The sequence below is a fragment of the Bufo gargarizans genome, chromosome 2, assembly GCF_014858855.1.
Source record: "Bufo gargarizans isolate SCDJY-AF-19 chromosome 2, ASM1485885v1, whole genome shotgun sequence".
Lineage (NCBI taxonomy): Eukaryota > Metazoa > Chordata > Amphibia > Anura > Bufonidae > Bufo > Bufo gargarizans.
In genome coordinates this window covers 692,875,013-692,892,406 of record NC_058081.1, presented here as the reverse complement: position 1 = coordinate 692,892,406, position 17,394 = coordinate 692,875,013, and the positions used below count along the sequence as shown (strand labels likewise).

The 17,394-nt window shown below is 42.5% G+C and overlaps 1 protein-coding gene across 1 annotated transcript in view; it reads right to left on the bottom strand.

Annotated features, from left to right (window-relative positions):
- Window positions 1-17,394, bottom strand: part of MCAM (melanoma cell adhesion molecule) — an 87,801-nt gene that overhangs the window by 45,997 nt on the left and 24,410 nt on the right. Inside the window, exon 2 of the mRNA XM_044282350.1 lies at window positions 2,563-2,687. Within this exon, the coding sequence (XP_044138285.1) occupies window positions 2,563-2,687 (125 nt within the window). The remainder of the gene's footprint in view (window positions 1-2,562; window positions 2,688-17,394) is intronic.

The window sequence follows — 17,394 nt, the reverse complement described above, 5'->3', positions numbered from 1 at the left end:
CATGCAGCAGTCTCTTATGCTTTTTTATGACTGCTGGCAGGGTTTCCGTGGGCCGTCCACATAGCTCTGCCCCAGAAGTGGAAGAGATTGAGTGCACTGATGCCCAACCACTTATGTTTCAGGATGAGTACATGGGAGGACCATCGCAGCACGTGTCTGATGATGACGAAACACAGGTGCCAACTGCTGGGGCTTTCTGCCGTGTGCAGACAGGCAAGGAGAGCAGGGGTGAAGACTGGGTGGAAGATGATGTGAAGGATGATGAGGTCCTATACCCCACATGGAATCAAGGTCATGTGAGTGACGTGTGCAGTTCGGAGAAAGAGGCGGTGGTCGCACAGAAAAAGAGGGAGCAGGGTGCAAAAGCAAAGTGGCCGTTCCCTAGCCAATATGCCTGCTACTGCCAACCGCACCCAGGGACTGAGCACACCAAAGCCAGCTCCAAGGAGTTCCCTGGCAGTTCTTCAGACAATGTGCTGACGACAAGACGCGAGTGGTTTGCACGCTGTGCAATCAGAGCCTGAAGCGAGGCATAAATGTCTGGCCTTTGAAATGCTGTCATTCCGTCTGGTGGAGACGGAGACTTTTAAAAACCTTATAGCGGTGGCTGTACGTGTTCCCAGCCGCCACTACTTTTCAGGCGAGCCATTCCTGCCCTGCACAACCAAGTGGCGGACATAATCAGGTGTGCACTGCGCAACGCCATCTGTGGCAAGGTCCACATAACCACCGATACGTAGACCAGTAAGCACGGTCAGGGACGTTATATCTCCCTAACTGCACACTGGGTAAATGCAGTGGCGGCTGGGCCTGAGGCAGATAGCAGTTTGGTGCATGTCGTTCTGCCACTAAGGATTGCAGGACGTTTCTCTTTGCCTCCTGTTGCCTCTTCCTCCTCCTACTCCGTTTCCTCATCCTCTACCACCTCCTCATCCAGTCAGTGTAACCCCTTCACTACCAACTTCAGCACAGCCAGGGGTAAACAACAGCAGGCAGTTTTGAAACTCATCTGTTTGGGAGAAAAACCCCACACCGCTCAGGAGCTGTGAACGGGCATGGAACAACAGACCGATGAGTGGTTGGTGCCACTGAGCCTCAAGCCCGGCCTAGTAATGTGCGATAACGGACAAAATCTCGTAGCAGCTCTGGGCCTAGCCGGTTTGACGCACATCCCTTGCCTGGCGCATGTGCTGAATTTGGTAGTGCAGAGGTTCCTGAAAAATTACCCCGATATGTCAGAGCTGCTGCAGAAAGCGCAGGCTGTCTCTGCACGCTTTTGGCGTTCTCACCCTGCCGCTGCTCGCCTGTCTGCGCTACAGCGTAACTTCGGCCTTCCCGCTCACCGCCTCATATGTGACGTGCCCACAAGGTGGAACTCCACCTTGCACATGCTGGCCAGACAGTGCGAGCAGCAGCAGGCCATAGTGGAGTTTCAGCTGCAGCACGCACCAGTGAGTCGCTCTGCGGAACAGCACCACTTCACCACCAACGAGTGGGCCTCAATGAGGGACGTGTGTGCCGTGTTGCGCTGTTTCGAGTACTCCACCAACATGGCCAGTGCCGATGTTTAAAAAACACTTCGGGCGATGATGAAAGAGGAGGTGGCACAGGAGTAAGAGGAGGAGGAAGAGGGGTAATTTCCACTGTTATCAGGCCATATTTTTATAAAAAAATAAAAATTTAATAAAAGTTAAATAAAAAAAAACAAGATGAGGCTACCTCCTCCTCCTCCAGCGCCGCTTTCACCTAAACCGCCACGTCCACCACCTCCTCAACCTCCTACTTCACTTTGACATCCGCCTCCTAGTTCAAGAGTATTATTTTTTATTTTTTTCTATTCTGTTATTTTAAGTCATTTCCCTATCCACATTTGTTTGCAGGGCAATTGTCCTGCCCTTATCCCCATTTTGCTTCCTTTTGCAGCCCTTTAGCCCTTACTATGTCTATTTTACAGGCATTTTAGTGCCCCAAAGTTCGGGTCCCCATTGACTTTTATGGGGTTGGGGTTCGGGTCAAGTTCGGGTCCCGAACCCGAACTTTAAGCCGAAGTTCAGCCGAAACCGGAGAACCCGAACTTTCAGGTGTTCTTTCATCCCTAGTCATAGCATATCTCTATACAAAGAGACCTCCTGTTTGAAGCCACATCTCCTTCAGATTAGTAAATCTCTGTAGAGAGACATGCTACTTGGAACCCACTGCAGAGGTTTAGAACGCATCAGCACTCCTGAGGATGTTTTTCTACATGTTTTTAGAAATCTGAAATAAAAGTTAATGTGTTTCAAGTTGCTGGATCCTTGGCTCTGTCTTTTGCAAGTGTGAATTGACCATGGTCAACATTATGTTTCCTCCTGCACTGTCAGTGTACCATATGTGGATTGAGACTGGATGGAGGTTCGGAGACCGGACTTTGCAAAACCTCCATAGACACAGCTTGCAGACACATAGAAATTGCTGCAATATGGCACATTACTCCAGTTGACAGAATATTCATTGAGATACTCAACACTGTATGGGGAACCCTTAATTTTTCTTAAGAATGGTGTGAAACAAGTATGTACTTACATACAACCACTGTAGTGTGGGGGTGCTGGAATCATCATGGCTGTACACGTCACATGGAAGAGATATTTTATGACCCAGCATGTTGTTCATTTCTTTGGTGGAATTATCATGCTGCCCCTGTATCCCTGAAAAGAAACCAAGCAAAAACAATAAAAACATATAACTCACAAAAATGGAGAATATCAATAACATCAGGAAACAACTGGTAGGAACGGAGTGGCGCAAAGGGGTGGAGTGTGGGAGGGAAAAATCCTTCCCGGGCTCTGTAATTGTACCTTGTACATATCTGATTCCTACAGTATAGCAAATTTGTCGAGAGGATGTTGTGTTTCTTGTTGCGTGTCATTTTGTGGGCCAGTTGTCTTGTGTCAAGGTAGCTGGATGGCAGCTTGGTACACTGGCAGGTTGGGGGTCCTTGGATTTTGCATAAAATTGGTGGTGGTGGAGTATTAATCATGTATATGGTTTCTCCAAAGTATAGACATTTATAGTTACAGTAATCTGGCTTCTGCTTGGGGACCACGGGGAGTGTGTGTAAATTATAATAGTCAACCGCATTTGGTCATGGTGCCCCTTAACCTGCTAAAGATGGCTGAGGATAAATGGAGTATGTGGGCAGAAGGGTGCCAGACTTGGTAGCTCCATTGACCTCTTTCATTTTACTGATATTGGGGTCTTTGTGGTTGGTGGTAATACACCTGATTTTTTTTATATATAGTTGCATAGCTCTTTATATGTTATTTGTGTAGGTTTTAATAAAATTGCTGCAATGGCCAATGTAATCCAACTCATGGTCTCTGTGTCCTTTACCAATTGGGCGTAGACAGTAGTTGACAGGAGTGGCTGGGCTAGAAATTGGCCAGCTTGAGTAAAGAGAGAGGTGAGTAAGCAGACCACGCTCTACTGGTTAAGACTATTCTCTAACAATTAACTGAAATACAAGCTAAATAAAGATATCAATTTGTAGTCAGCACTATTCTTCCTGGGCCACTGGTTTTGAATCTGGCCTCCAACATCTACATGGAGTTTGTTTCTTCCTGTTTGATGGGTTTGCCACAGGCAGTCCAGGTACTTACTCCCACAGTCCCTATACACTTTTCGCATTACTCCCTTCCAGATGTCCTCGTTATAAGTCAATATGAAGTAGTTATGTAATGTATCTAATTTCAATGAGCACTGTGTAATGAATTATTTATCCTAGTAAAGCACTGCAGAAACATTTAACACTTGCCCCACATATTATGGCTGATCATTGAGATTGTTCTCATGATTGGTGGTAGCTCCAGCAGTTGCCCCACCATCACCACCAGATCAGATACTTATACCCTATCCTGTGGATAGGGGATAAGTTGTCTTAATGGGATAACCCCTTTAATCACACAGGTTTTTTTTTTAGCTGCCAGTTATTGCCAAAAACATTTCAAGTAAGAAATTATTAAGAAATGATCACTATATTTAGATTCAGGTTTAGCGTAGACAGCCATATTAAATCCTCATTATATATTAAAGGGGACCTGTCACATTGAACGTGCAGTCTGATCTGTAGCAGCATGTTATAGAGCAGGAGACTGCTGAGCAGATTGATATATAGTTTTGTGGGAAAAGGTTCAATATAACTTGCAATATATTAATTGAAATCACATCTTATTCTAGGCTTAGGAGGGCAGTGGGCGGTCCTGCTCAGTGACTCACAGCTATCTCTGACTCCACCCACTGAAGTTCTAAGCCCACAATAAGATGAGATTTCAATCACTAAGTTACAAGTTATACTGAATCTTATCCCACAAAACTATATATCAATATGCCCAGCTCCTCCTGTTCTATAACATGATTCTGGAAAATTGGACAGAATATTCATGATGACAGGTTCCCTTTAAATCCCAACCATAACAGTGAGGAGTTACACTAAGTTTCAGACGGAGTATCAATGGCAGGAATAAAGAAAATTTCAGAAGTGAAGAGAAGAAAATAAATAAATAAATTTTGAAAAGTTTATAAAGCCATTGTAAAGACTCTGGGGCTCTACTAAATGAGAACAACCATTGGAAGTGTGGTAAATCTGCCCAAAGGTACTCAGCATGACAAATTATACATACTAATTATCATATTAGATAGTATTCAACAGATACCCATGATAACACGACAAGAACACCTGTGGCAGGGAACAAATTGAAGTATGTTACCAAGTACTGTATATATCTTTCTATTTGAGGATTCTCATTTAAAAGGAACCTGTCACCATACAAAATGCAGTGCAATCTGTGGGCAGAATGTTATAGAGCAGAAGGATCTGAGCAGATTGATATATAATTTTGTGGGAAAAAATTCAGTAAACTTATAATTTATAAATTTAAATTCCTGCTCATCCTGAGCTTTGAAGTCAGGGAGGCTGTCCTATCAGTGATTGACAGCTCTCTGTGTACACAGTCATAGAGGGAAGGCTGTCAATCACTGATAGGACCGCCCTATTGACTTCAATTCAGTAATTTAAAGAAGATCTAGGCAAATACTTTTTCATAATAATGTATTACAAAATAATGCGTTATACTTTCTACATGTAAAAAAAGATGAATTTTTAGACCTGCAGCCACACATCACACAACAAGCGATACATGCATGCTCGCTACATAAACGTAAAAACCTAGCCTGCATCAGTTCATACAGACAGGTCCTTGTATTCAGGATATATAAGGCTCTATTCTTAAAGTCTATGGGGAGAACGTGTAATCCAAGGCTCAGGAAAGCAGAGGAAGGAGCTGCTACAACAAACCTGAGATGATGTTTTCCTTGAAACGACCCTTAGAGCTTTCAAGAGCCATTAAAGGGAGTCTTTCACCTAAAATCACCATTATAGAACATCAGGATCTCCACTACATTCCCCATATTAGAACGCTCCCTTCCATATTGCTGTCCATTGCCGATTTTCTCAGAAAAACACTTTTATCCAATATGTTAATTAGCTTCTGAAGATGCCCAGGGGCGGCGTTCATGCGGCCGTTGCCCAGGCCCCTCGTCGCTTTTCATGCGAAACCCCTCCCCTTCCACCCCTCTGGCCCGCCCTAGGATCTTCTGATTACGTCCTCCTCTTAGTGACGAATCCAGCGCCATTCAACAGATTCGCCGCGCCTGCGCACTTCATTCTCCATTATGGGCAGAGGCATAAGAGCGTTTAATGCGCATGTGCCGGCCCGTACATCCCGATCTAGCCGGCCTTGAGCCTCTGCCCATAATGGGGAATGAAGTGCGCAGCGTCTTTAGGGGACACCTAGCGTCTTCAGGGGAAAAACAGGGTATGTAGGTATGTGTGTTTATAATTTTTAGAATCGGTGGTAGCAGGCAGGGATCTCTGAAAAGAGCATATGATACAGCGTAGAGAGGAGTGTAGGCTCTGACCATTGGCAGGAGCGCTCGAACGGCTGATAGTCAAGAAAGCTACCAACCTCCAGAATTTAAAAATAGCAGGAGCTCGGATGAGAGCCTATGGTACAAGGAGGGTATAATTGTGACTACCAGCCGGAGCGTACATGTCAGCCGAGGTCATTGCCACACACTAATCCTCAGTCTTTTGCTGGAAAGGAATACAGATAGTAGATGATATTCAAGCAAACCAGTAACCAGCCAGCATACCACTGAGAATCTTTAAAGATATCTCCCCACAGAAACCAAATAACGGTACCATGTTTGGACTCTAGTTATAGCCGGAACCCAGGCGGATCAATTGGGCCCGTAACCATCTTCCTGCGACATTCTGGTCTGGGGCTATGAGCCCTAAGGGGTTTTATGGGTCATTTGCTCCCAGCACCAGAGAAGGAGGGGTGGACCCTACCCATAGGCAGGGAGGGGAGCTTCCGGCTACAGGTCGTAAGCCCATGCAAGCCAGAGGGCGGTGTCTTTTCTGAAGGGGGTCACATCGTGCCAATGTGTTTGGAAAGACCAGGAACCAGCTGACCTCACTGCCCCCACGTGACTGCGGCCAAGGACTATTCCACCCTTATGACCCAAAGGAACTTCCATTTACCCGGTAACTGACTTTTGCTCTGCTTTACCCTGTTGTACCTATATCTCCTGTATATGTAACCTCAGACCACTGTATATATTCTCTGTGTATATTGTGTTATATTTAGTGTGCCCTTACGGCGATTAAATATATAATTTAATCTTGTGCTGTCTTGTATCTCGATCACGAATCCCCACGTCTGTGTTTTGGCCTAGTTTTAAGCTACCGCGGGTTTGTTTCTCACCCTATATAATCCAGTTAGCGGACCGGGTTTATATCAACCGAGAAGCTGGTGGCAGATTATCCGAGCTGAGACAGCGCTGTTTTCACTGCGGCCGTGAAAAGGCTCTCTCAGCTTGTTGTCTCTCTGTGCCCGCGTGGACAGGAGGTGTAGGTGTAAACTGTACCAAGCAAATCTTACCTGGGCGTAACGTCACGTTTTTGGTAACCTGTGACCATACTGCCTCTCGTGAGCTCGACGTAGGCGACGTCAAGCGGGCACGAGGTGTGGTATTTGTCACAGACAGCAATATGGAAGGTAGCATTCTAATATGGGGAAAGTAATGGGGATCCTGATGTTAGTGTTCTATAATGGTGATTTTAGGTGAAAGACTCCCTTTAAGATATGCGTTTTAACTGTATTATTAAGAAGTCAGGCACGAGAAGAGAAATGCGAGTTCTTATTTATTTCTTTACATGAATTGCATTTGCACTTCAAAATGCCAATGGAGAAGTCAAATCAATGGTATAGGTGCTGACAATCTAGATGAGTGGGGGCCGACGCCAGACAATCAGCTGTCTGAAGACGCTCTAGGGCGCTTTAGCCTTCTTCAGTAGTTACCAAGCACAGCGCCATACATTCTGTAGTGGCACTGCAGCTCTGTCTCATTCAAGTCAATGTATGGCGCTGTACCTGGCAATGGGGAGGCTGCAGCAGTCGCTGAGCTCCGTGACCCCTTCACACAGCTGATCCCCTACTGGTTTTATATTAGAGGGATATTCCAGAATTTAAACTCCCCTTAATGACCGCCAATACGTGTTTCTACGGCAGTCATTAATGGCTTTTAAAACACGGTGGCCTAGAATAGCGCTGCATGGGTCTCCCATACACCAGAAAGTGGGGGCTTGGCTCTCACATAAGAGCTGGGATCCCACTCTAGCAGCCGAACCAGCAAAGGTGCCGATCAGACCCGTTTAACAACTCAGATGCTGCGGTCAATAGCAATAGCGGCATCTAAGTACGTTTAGAGGGAGAGAGTTCTCTCTGTCTCCCATCAAAAACTCCCATTGTGGGACTAATAATGATTTAAAAAAATGTAAAGTTTTATTAAATAAAAAAATCTCCAAGTTAAAAAATATATATTTTTCCATTGAAAGCGATTAGACAGCTTTGTAGAAAGAAAATGAAAAACGTTATGGGTCTTGGGAGGCAGCAATACAAAAACATTTTCTTTGTTTTAAAAAAAAAAAGGAAAGTTATCATGCTATTTATGCCAATAAATGAGTGCCACAAAAGTTATAACATAAAAACTCTGGCGGTATTGCTGTTTTTTCCCAATCTATCATATATTTCAGCAAGGCCTTTATTGTAGTTAGGGGACACATTCTTAGGTGAGGTCAGGGCCATATTCAGCTCTTCACCTTACAATTGATTAATATTTTCTGATAACTTGACTTGATAAATGTGGCCGTTTTTGATGGAATGGACCCAGATATTAGGTTCTTAGTTATAACTAAGATTGGTGAATTCACATATATGAACTGTAAGTACTAAAGGTATCTTGGACTTTTGGTAGTAGAATAGTAGTAGAATATAGTAGAATATTGTGGCTCACGCCATCCATTACATAGCTCAGGCAGGTGATGGGAATGGCGGTGAACTCACAACTGTTCAGTAGGTAGACCATCTTTTTAACCTGAAAAGATGTATAATTACAGAACCCAGAAATCTATGTAAATTTGTAAATTGTTATTCATAAATTATTCTTGTGTCATCAGCCTTAACCACCTTAGCCCCCCTAGCTTAAACCCCCTTAATGACCAGGCCACTTTTTACACTTCTGCACTACACTACTTTCACGGTTTATTGCTCGGTCATACAACTTACCACCCAGATGAATTTTACCTCCTTTTCTTCTCACTAATAGAGCTTTTATTTGGTGGTATTTCATTGCTGCTGACATTTTTACTTTTTTTGTTATTAATCTAAATTGACCGAAATTCTTGCAAAAATTTTTTTAAGTTGTAAACTTTTTCAAATAAAACTACATTTCTATATACATTTTTCTCTAAATTGATTGTTCTACATGTCTTTGATAAAAAATGCAATAAGTATATATTTATTGGTTTGCGCAAAAGTTATAACGTTTACAAACTATGGTACAAAAATGTGAATTTCCGCATTTTGAAGCAGCTCTGACTTTCTGAGCACCTGTCATGTTTTCTGAGGTTCTACAATGCCCAGACAGTAGAAACACCCCACAAATGACCCCATTTCGGAAAGTAGACACCCTAAGGTATTCGCTGATGGGCATAGTGAGTTCATAGAACTTTTTATTTTTTGTCACAAGTTAGCGGAAAATGATGAAGTTACCACTTCTGCAGGAAGGCTATTCCATGCATCCACTACTCTCTCAGTAAAGTAATACTTCCTGATATTACTTTTAAACCTTTGCCCCTCTAATTTAAACCTATGTCCTCTTGTAGCAGTTTTTCTTCTTTTAAATATTCTCTCCTCTTTTACCTTGTTGATTCCCTTTATGTATTTAAAAGTTTCTATCATATCCCCTCTGTCTCGTCTTTCTTCCAAGCTATACATGTTAAGGTCCTTTAATCTTTCCTGGTAAGTTTTATCCTGCAATCCATGTACCAGTTTAGTAGCTCTTCTCTGAACTCTCTCCAAAGTATCAATATCCTTCTGGAGATATGGTCTCCAGTACTGAGCACAATACTCCAAATGAGGTCTCACTAGTGCTCTGTAGAGCGGCATGAGCACCTCCATCTTTCTACTGGTAATTCCTCTCCCTATACACCCAAGCATTCTGCTAGCATTTCCTGCTGCTCTATGATATTGTCTGCCTACCTTTAAGTCTTCTGAAATAATGATTGCTAAATCCCTTTCCTCAGATACTGAGGTTAGGACTGTATCACTGATTTTATATTCTGCTCTTGGGTTTTTACGCCCCAGGTGCATTATCTTCCACTTATCAACATTAAATTTTAGTTGCCAGATTGTCCTTTTCCATTTGGTGTATCCCTCCAGGAACATCAACCCTGTTACAAATCTTTGTGTCATCAGCAAAAAGACACACCTTACCATCGAGGCCTTCTGCAATTTCACTGATAAAGATATTAAACAATATGGGTCCCAGAACAGATCCCTGAGGTACCCCACTGGTAACAAGACCTTGGTCTGAATATACTCCATTGACTACAACGCTCTGTTGCCTGTCCCTCAGCCACTGCCTAATCCATTCAACAATATGGGAGTCCAAGCCCAAAGACTGCACTTTATTGATAAGTCTTCTATGTGGGACAGTATCAAAGCCTTACTAAAGTCCAGATAAGCGATGTCTACTGCACCTCCTCCATCTATTATTTTAGTCACCCAATCAAAAAAATCTATAAGATTAGTTTGACATGATCTCCCTGAAGTAAACCCATGCTGTTTTTCATCTTTCAATCCATGGGATTTTAGATGTTCCACAATCCTCTCCTTAAGTATGGTTTCCATTAATTTCCCCACTATTGATGTCAGGCTTACTGGCCTATAGTTGCCCGATTCCTCCCTACACAACATTTGCTAATTTCCAATCTTCTGGGACGACTCCTGTTGCCAGTGATTGGTTAAATAAATCTGTTAATGGTTTTGCTAGTTCACCGCTAAGCTCTTTTAATAGCTTTGGGTGTATCCCATCAGGCCCCTGTGACTTATTTGTATTCATTTTAGACAGTTGACTTAGAACCTCTTCCTCTGTAAAGACACATGCATCAAAAGATTCATTAGTCTTCTTTCCTAACTGAGGTCCTTTTCCTTAATTTTCCTTTGTAAAAACTGAACAGAAGTATTCATTGAGGCAGTCAGCTAGTTCTTTATCTTCTTCCATATACCTTCCTTCTTTTGTTTTTAATTTGGTAATTCCTTGTTTTAGTTTCCTTTTTTCATTTATGTATCTGAAGAATGCCTTATCGCCTTTTTTCCCTGACTGAGCTAATTTCTCTTCTGCCTGTGCTATACATTTATGTACTAGTGACCTGTGTGTCCTCCCAGGGTGGCGCCTTTTCCTTTCTTCTGCTCTCATTTATCCTGTTTACGGCATCACATTTACGTGTATTTTTAATCATGCTTTAATAAAAATATTTTTATTCTTTGGTACTTCGAGCTCTATTCTTCTGTTTTTCTGCTATTGTACTCGGGAGCTTGTACCGAGTTACCTTTTACGGGTGCCCCTTGTGGTCACATTGTGTGGGCACTGTCCTTCCTCTCCCCTTGGGACACCCGGGTCGTCTTTTGTCTGTCTAACTTACAAGTTGGCATCAGAGGTTCAGCTTCCTTTTCTTTTTGGAAAGAGAGTTATTTGTATACCTTTTTCTCAGAGGAGCATTGCCTGGACCTATACAACTCTTTACGTCTACTAGGCACCATTCACATGGAGAAATAGTACCCTGCAGATTCCCAATGAAGATGTTTCACCCAGCTAAGCCAGTTCTCTCCTCTGCAACTGATGAAGGGGCAATCATCCCAAAATAACTGACTGCAGATGAGGCACTGACTTGGCCATAATCCTAATTTATGTCTCAAGGCCTGTATATGCAAGGTGGAGCAATGATTTATAGGATAACTACCTTACATCTGGTGGTGCTAGAGGCACAGCTTTCTTATTAGGAAAGCAAGCCAATATTCCTACTTTCAAGGTCTATTCATATCGATAGGTAGTCAGGGCCCTGATTAGGGTTGTTAGGAGGTGACCTGTTCCTTCCCTAGTTTCCAGGCCCAGTTACTGTTCCCCCTCCGGTGTTCAGTGTGGAGTCTTCCCCCCACACTGATTGTGATACTTATGCACCTGGCCGGCGGCCCTCCTAAAATTGACTGTATCCTTAGTATGGTGATAAGGCAGTATTTTATGCTGCACTGTAGTATTTGGTTCTACTGGGGTGATATTTTGTGTTGCACTATGGTATTGCTGGTCCTCCCTACTTCTGTTGTCCTTGCCTACAACTTGGGGCCACTTTTAGTTTTTTTTTACCAGGGTTGCTTTAAATCCCAGTCCACCCCTGGTTACCACGACCGCTTCACGACAGGCTGCAGAAATCCAAACTTGCTGAATTCTAGTGGGACCACATTCACTATCATTATTTGCTATTTTTTACAGTGATCATATGTTGCACGGTTACAAGTCCCCCGTGTAGCCCTAGCCTTATACTGATTGCTATGGGGCATTATATAAATTAAAGGTGACTACAAGGAGGAACGTACCACATGGGTAGTAGTTACATATACAACAACCATAGTCTCTAATATGATTCTATATGCAGTATACACGAGGGAAGATTTATCAGACTGTCTAAAAAGAACCTCTCTTCGTTTCCCATAGCAACCAATCACTGTACAGCTTGTTTAAAAGGAAAAACAATTGTTCTAGTTGCCGATAGCAACCAAGCACAGCACAGCTCTAATTTTTCAAGAAATGAAAGCTGTACAGTGATTGGTTGCTATGGGAAACGAAGAAAGTTTTTTTTTTCTGGTCCGTATAGCGCCAATCTGTCCCCAGAAAGGAGTTAACTTTTTTTTTTAAATACCACTTAGTAAAACAATTTCTGCTTTGCATTCTGGTCACTGCCCTCATTCTCAGATTATTATCCATCTCATTTTTAAGACAAAAGATCAGTGTGTGCATTTGTTACTTACTCAATAAAACTCTTGTCACACAGATTTTATAGGATTTCCCAGTGGAATGTATAATGGACTCCATTGAGTAACTTACAACTATCCCTGGAAATCACTCGAACTGAAGGAGCTGCTTAACTTGTGCTTTCATTCCTTGGTATCTACATCTACATTAATTTTTTAAGGGGAATGTGCAATCAGAAAATGACCTTTTGTTTAAATCATGTTTTTATGTTAGACTTTTTTTTTTGGGTGGGGGGGACTTTGGTTTTAATTTTCTATGTCATCATATTAAAAAAAAAAATACCATAAATTTAGCAGATTTCACACTGGCCACTAGGCCTCATGGTAGAGACCACCTGTTCTGCACAAGTAACTGTTAAGGCAGTGAGTGTGTTAACCAACTTAGGGCTAATCCAAAGGGTCTTAAGCCTCATTCACGCCTCAGTGTTCCACGGACGTGTGCTGTACGTGTTCCGCACGGACAGGCCACGGATCCATTCAGGTGAATGTGTGTGTTCACATATCAGTGTTTGGGTCTGTTTTTTTTTAGCACAGATGCATGTCCTGTCTTGATCCGTGTTCACGGATCCTTCATGCCCATTATAGTCTATGGGTCCATGAAAACCACAGATGCAACACGGATGCCATCCGTGTTTCATGGATCATGAGGAAGAGATGCTTTGGAAATAATTTTTCAGCTGTGCAGCGTCAGTTAAACACAGATGACACACGGACAGCAAAAAACAGACACACGGACCCAACACGGATCCATCAAGGACAGCTTCTCGGAGGCATCACTGACCACCATTTCACGAATTTAGGGCTTGTTCACACGTCCCTATGGCTTTTTCAGTGTTTTGCTGTCAGTTTTTTAACGGATCTGTTTTTCCGTTTTTTGTTTCAGTAGTGTTTCCGGTTCCATTCCCTTTTTCCGTATGGCATATACAGTACACAGTAATTACATAGAAAAATTTGGGCTGGGCATAACATTTTTAATAGTTGGTTTTGCAAAAACGGAACGGATATGGAAGACATACGGAGTACATTCCGTATGTGTGTTCCGTTTTTTTTTGCGGACCCATTGACTTAAATGGAGCCACGAAACGTGATTTGCAGGCAATAATAGGACATGTTCTATCTTTGAACGGAACGGAAAAACGGAAATACAGAAACGGAAGGCATACGAAGTACATACTGTTTTTTTTTTTGCGTAACCATTGAAATGAATGGTTCCGTATACGGAACTAAAAAAACGGACCGTATACGGAACGCAAAAAAAGTTCATGTGAACTAGCCCTTAAGCACGGACACTTAGCTATCACATTATCATCACAGCCAGGATTACAATGACAGATATAATGTCTATATAGATAACACAGGATGAACCATTTACAATATGTGATATCACAGCTTATCTACTCCCTCCTGATCTCTGCACAGATCACACTTAGGCCTCTTGCACACGAACGTGCGCGAACACCAACCGTGGGGCAGCCGCAGCGGATCGCGGACCCATTCACTTTAATGGGTCCGCAATCCGCCCGTTCCGCAAAAAGATAGAACATGTCCTATCTTTTTGCGGAACGGAAGTACGGGACGAAACCCCACGGAAGCACTCCGTAGTGCTTCATTAGGGTTCAGTTCCGTGCTTCCGTTCTGCACCATGCCGCATCTCTGAATTTGCTGACCCATTCAAGTGAATGGGTCCGCATCCGTGACGCGGAATGCCCACGTAACGGCGCCCGTGTATTGCGGATCCGCAAATGCGGTCCGCAATACGACCACAGAGCGCACATGTTCGTGTGAAAGAGGCCTTAGAAAACTCTTCCATAAAAGTCAAAGAGTCATCTCCTGACTATTGTGTTTATGGTCCATGTAAGCCGCTCTCAAAGAACAGGACATCTTGACATATTTTTGGTCTACTGGTCAGTGTGAAATCTACATAATTTTAGGATTTTTTTTTTAACTATGGATAGTGACATGGAAAATGAAAACAAAAATCTTTTTTTTTTTTTTAAATGTTTAACATTTAAACTTATCAGTCATTTTTTTATACCACATTTCCTTTATCTCTGTCTGAGCATCTTATTGTTTGTATCCTTCAGTCTTCTTTACTTTTATGACATCTCGTGTCTCATTCATTCCGGTAACCCTGCCCCTCCTAGTACTCCTCGTATAATACAAGTCCTGTATTCAGTCTCCTCTCTAGAATCCAGCTGGTGAGATGTTTGGTAACAAGATGTATTTTTCATTCATACAACAGAGCTTTCATGAAGCCTTCAGCCTTGGAGTCAAAGGGAGGAGATTCTGAAAGAAACTCCAGAAAATATTGCATTTATTATTATTGTAAATTAAAGCATTTAATGGGATTAGAATATTGATGACCTATCCACGGGATAAGCCACTAATATCTGATTGGTGGGGGGTCTGACGTGTGTTATCAGAGTTATCAGAGTCAATTTTAGCTCAGTTACCTCTGTAGCTGATTGCGCTGAGATGGACCCCAAATGATCAGAAATGGATCAATTTTCCTGAGGATAGGTAATCATTATAGTACTCCCAGAATTTTTTTAACCCCTTGCTGACTGCAGCTGTACATGTACAGTGGAAGTCGGGTCTTTAAAGATGGGCCTGCTGCGTTGCGAGCTGATGGGTTTCTGCTGTTTTAGGCTACATGCACACAACCGTTGTGTGTTTTGCGGAAACACGGATGGCGTCTGTGTACGTTCCGCAATTTGCGGAACGGCACGGACAGCCATTAATATGGACAGCCATTAATGGCTTTTTGCGGACCACGGAACGGAGTAACGGATGCGGACAGCACACGGAGTGCTGTCCGCATCTTTTGCAGCCCCATTGAAGTGAATGGGTCCACATCCAAGCTGCAAAAATTGCGGCTCGGATGCGGACCAAAACAGCGGTCGTGTGCATGTAGCCCTAAACAGTAACCACCCAGGGCTAATGTCCTTAATTGGAGATATCGCCGATCACAGACATTTAAACTCACTTGTGACCACGGCATCTGAAGCAGCTTTCCCGGGAGTGAAGCGCTCTCGAGGTTACAACAGCTTCCCCATGCGGAGATATATAAAAGCCCTGGTCTTAGGCTCCATTCACACATCCGCAACGTGTTTTGTGGATCCATTTTGCGGACCGCACATTGCCGGCACTAAAAGAATATTGCGGACAAGAATAGGACATGTTCTATTTTTTTTGCGGAACGGAAGTGTGGATCCGCAATTCCCTGTGCTGCCCCATATAAATGAATGGGTCCGCATTTTGCGGAACGAAATTGCGGACGTGTGAATGGAGCTTTACTTAAGAAACCAAGGCTTTTATAGCTGCAGTTCCTATGGAGCCCTGCAGGTGGCAGGCCTCCATTCGACAAAGAGAATCTGCAGTGCATTGTAATGGTAATCCATTGGAATATACTGGAGAAGCAGTCTAATGGTTGGTTGTTGTAGCCACCTTAAAATTAAAATGTAAGAAAAAAATGCTAAAATATAAAAATTCTAATCACCCCCTTTCCCCATAATTAAAATAAAAATAAACAATAAAAAAATAAACATCATAAGCATTGCCGTGTCCCAAAACACCCGTACTATTAAAATTGAAATCCATTTAAAAAAAAATTAAGACAATCGATTCTCCATTTATTGTAGCATCACTTCCCCAAAAATGGAATAAAAAGTGATAAAAAAACTTTTTGATTTTTTTATTACTTTTTGAAAATTGATATATGTTATCAATAAAAACTACAGATCACCCTGCAAAAATGGGCCTTCACACAGCTCCATAGATGCAGCTATAAAAAACTAGATAAACATGTGGTACCTTTGTAATCGCACCGACCTGGAGAATGAAGGTAATAGGTCAATTTCACCACACAGGGAACACAATAAAAACAAAACCCATTAAACAGTGCTGGGATTGTGTTTTTTTGCAATTCCACTCCATTAGGAATATTTTTCCAGCTTCCGACTACATTGAATGAAATATTAAATGTTGCCATTAGGAAGTACAACTTGTCCCACAATGTGAATAGTAGTCATAGCATTAGCTTTTTCAGCAATTTGTGCTACGGCAGGTCTTTCGTGGAATTGGACCACAAGGTTAAGCCTTTGCTCCCCTGCAAATAAACGAAGGCCCCATAAGTCGATATAAGGTAGCCACTAACTACTGTATACAGTACTGTCAACACTCCACAGACCTGCAGTTTTGGAGATGCTCTGACCAGGGGCGTAGCTAAAGGCTCTTGGGCCCTTGTGGAAGAGCTCAACTTGGGACCCCCTTTACCTTTGTGCTTTGTGGCCAGGGTTACGGAAGGCACATTGCCTATGTGCTGCCTGAGCCCCCACCCCCATGCCAAATTCTTGACCTTACCCCTTCCCTCCAGCCAGAGGTGTAACTTGACCAGCAGGCACTTTCTATAATACATTTTGGCTCTTGTCAAAGCGGCTCAGATGCTTACACTTGCCCATTTATACTGCTTCCAACACATCAACTTCAAGAACTGAAAGTTCACCTACTGCCTAATATTTCCCATTCAGTTGAAGGCACAAAAGTTTTCTTTTGGCACTTTTGGTTGTTTTTCCAGCTTTTTTTAACTTTATTTTTCTGTGGCCAGATGTTATATTAACATTGAAAAATGCATTATGAATGTACTACATACAAGGTGATCATTTCCATTTTTACATTGTGGCTAAGCATTTTTAGTGTTTTTCAAAACCCGTAGGTATGGCATTTTCCCTGGAGGTTTTTTTTACCATAGGTTTTTCTATAGGATTTGGAAAAAAAACATCAGGAAGAAAAGGTGTGCTTTAAGGTTTCCAAGAAAAAAAAGTCATTAAAGGGGTTGTCCCACAAAAAATATTTTACAGTTTTCAAACCAGCACCTGGATCTGAATTATTTTGTAATTACATGTAATTAGAAATTTTGTATAAC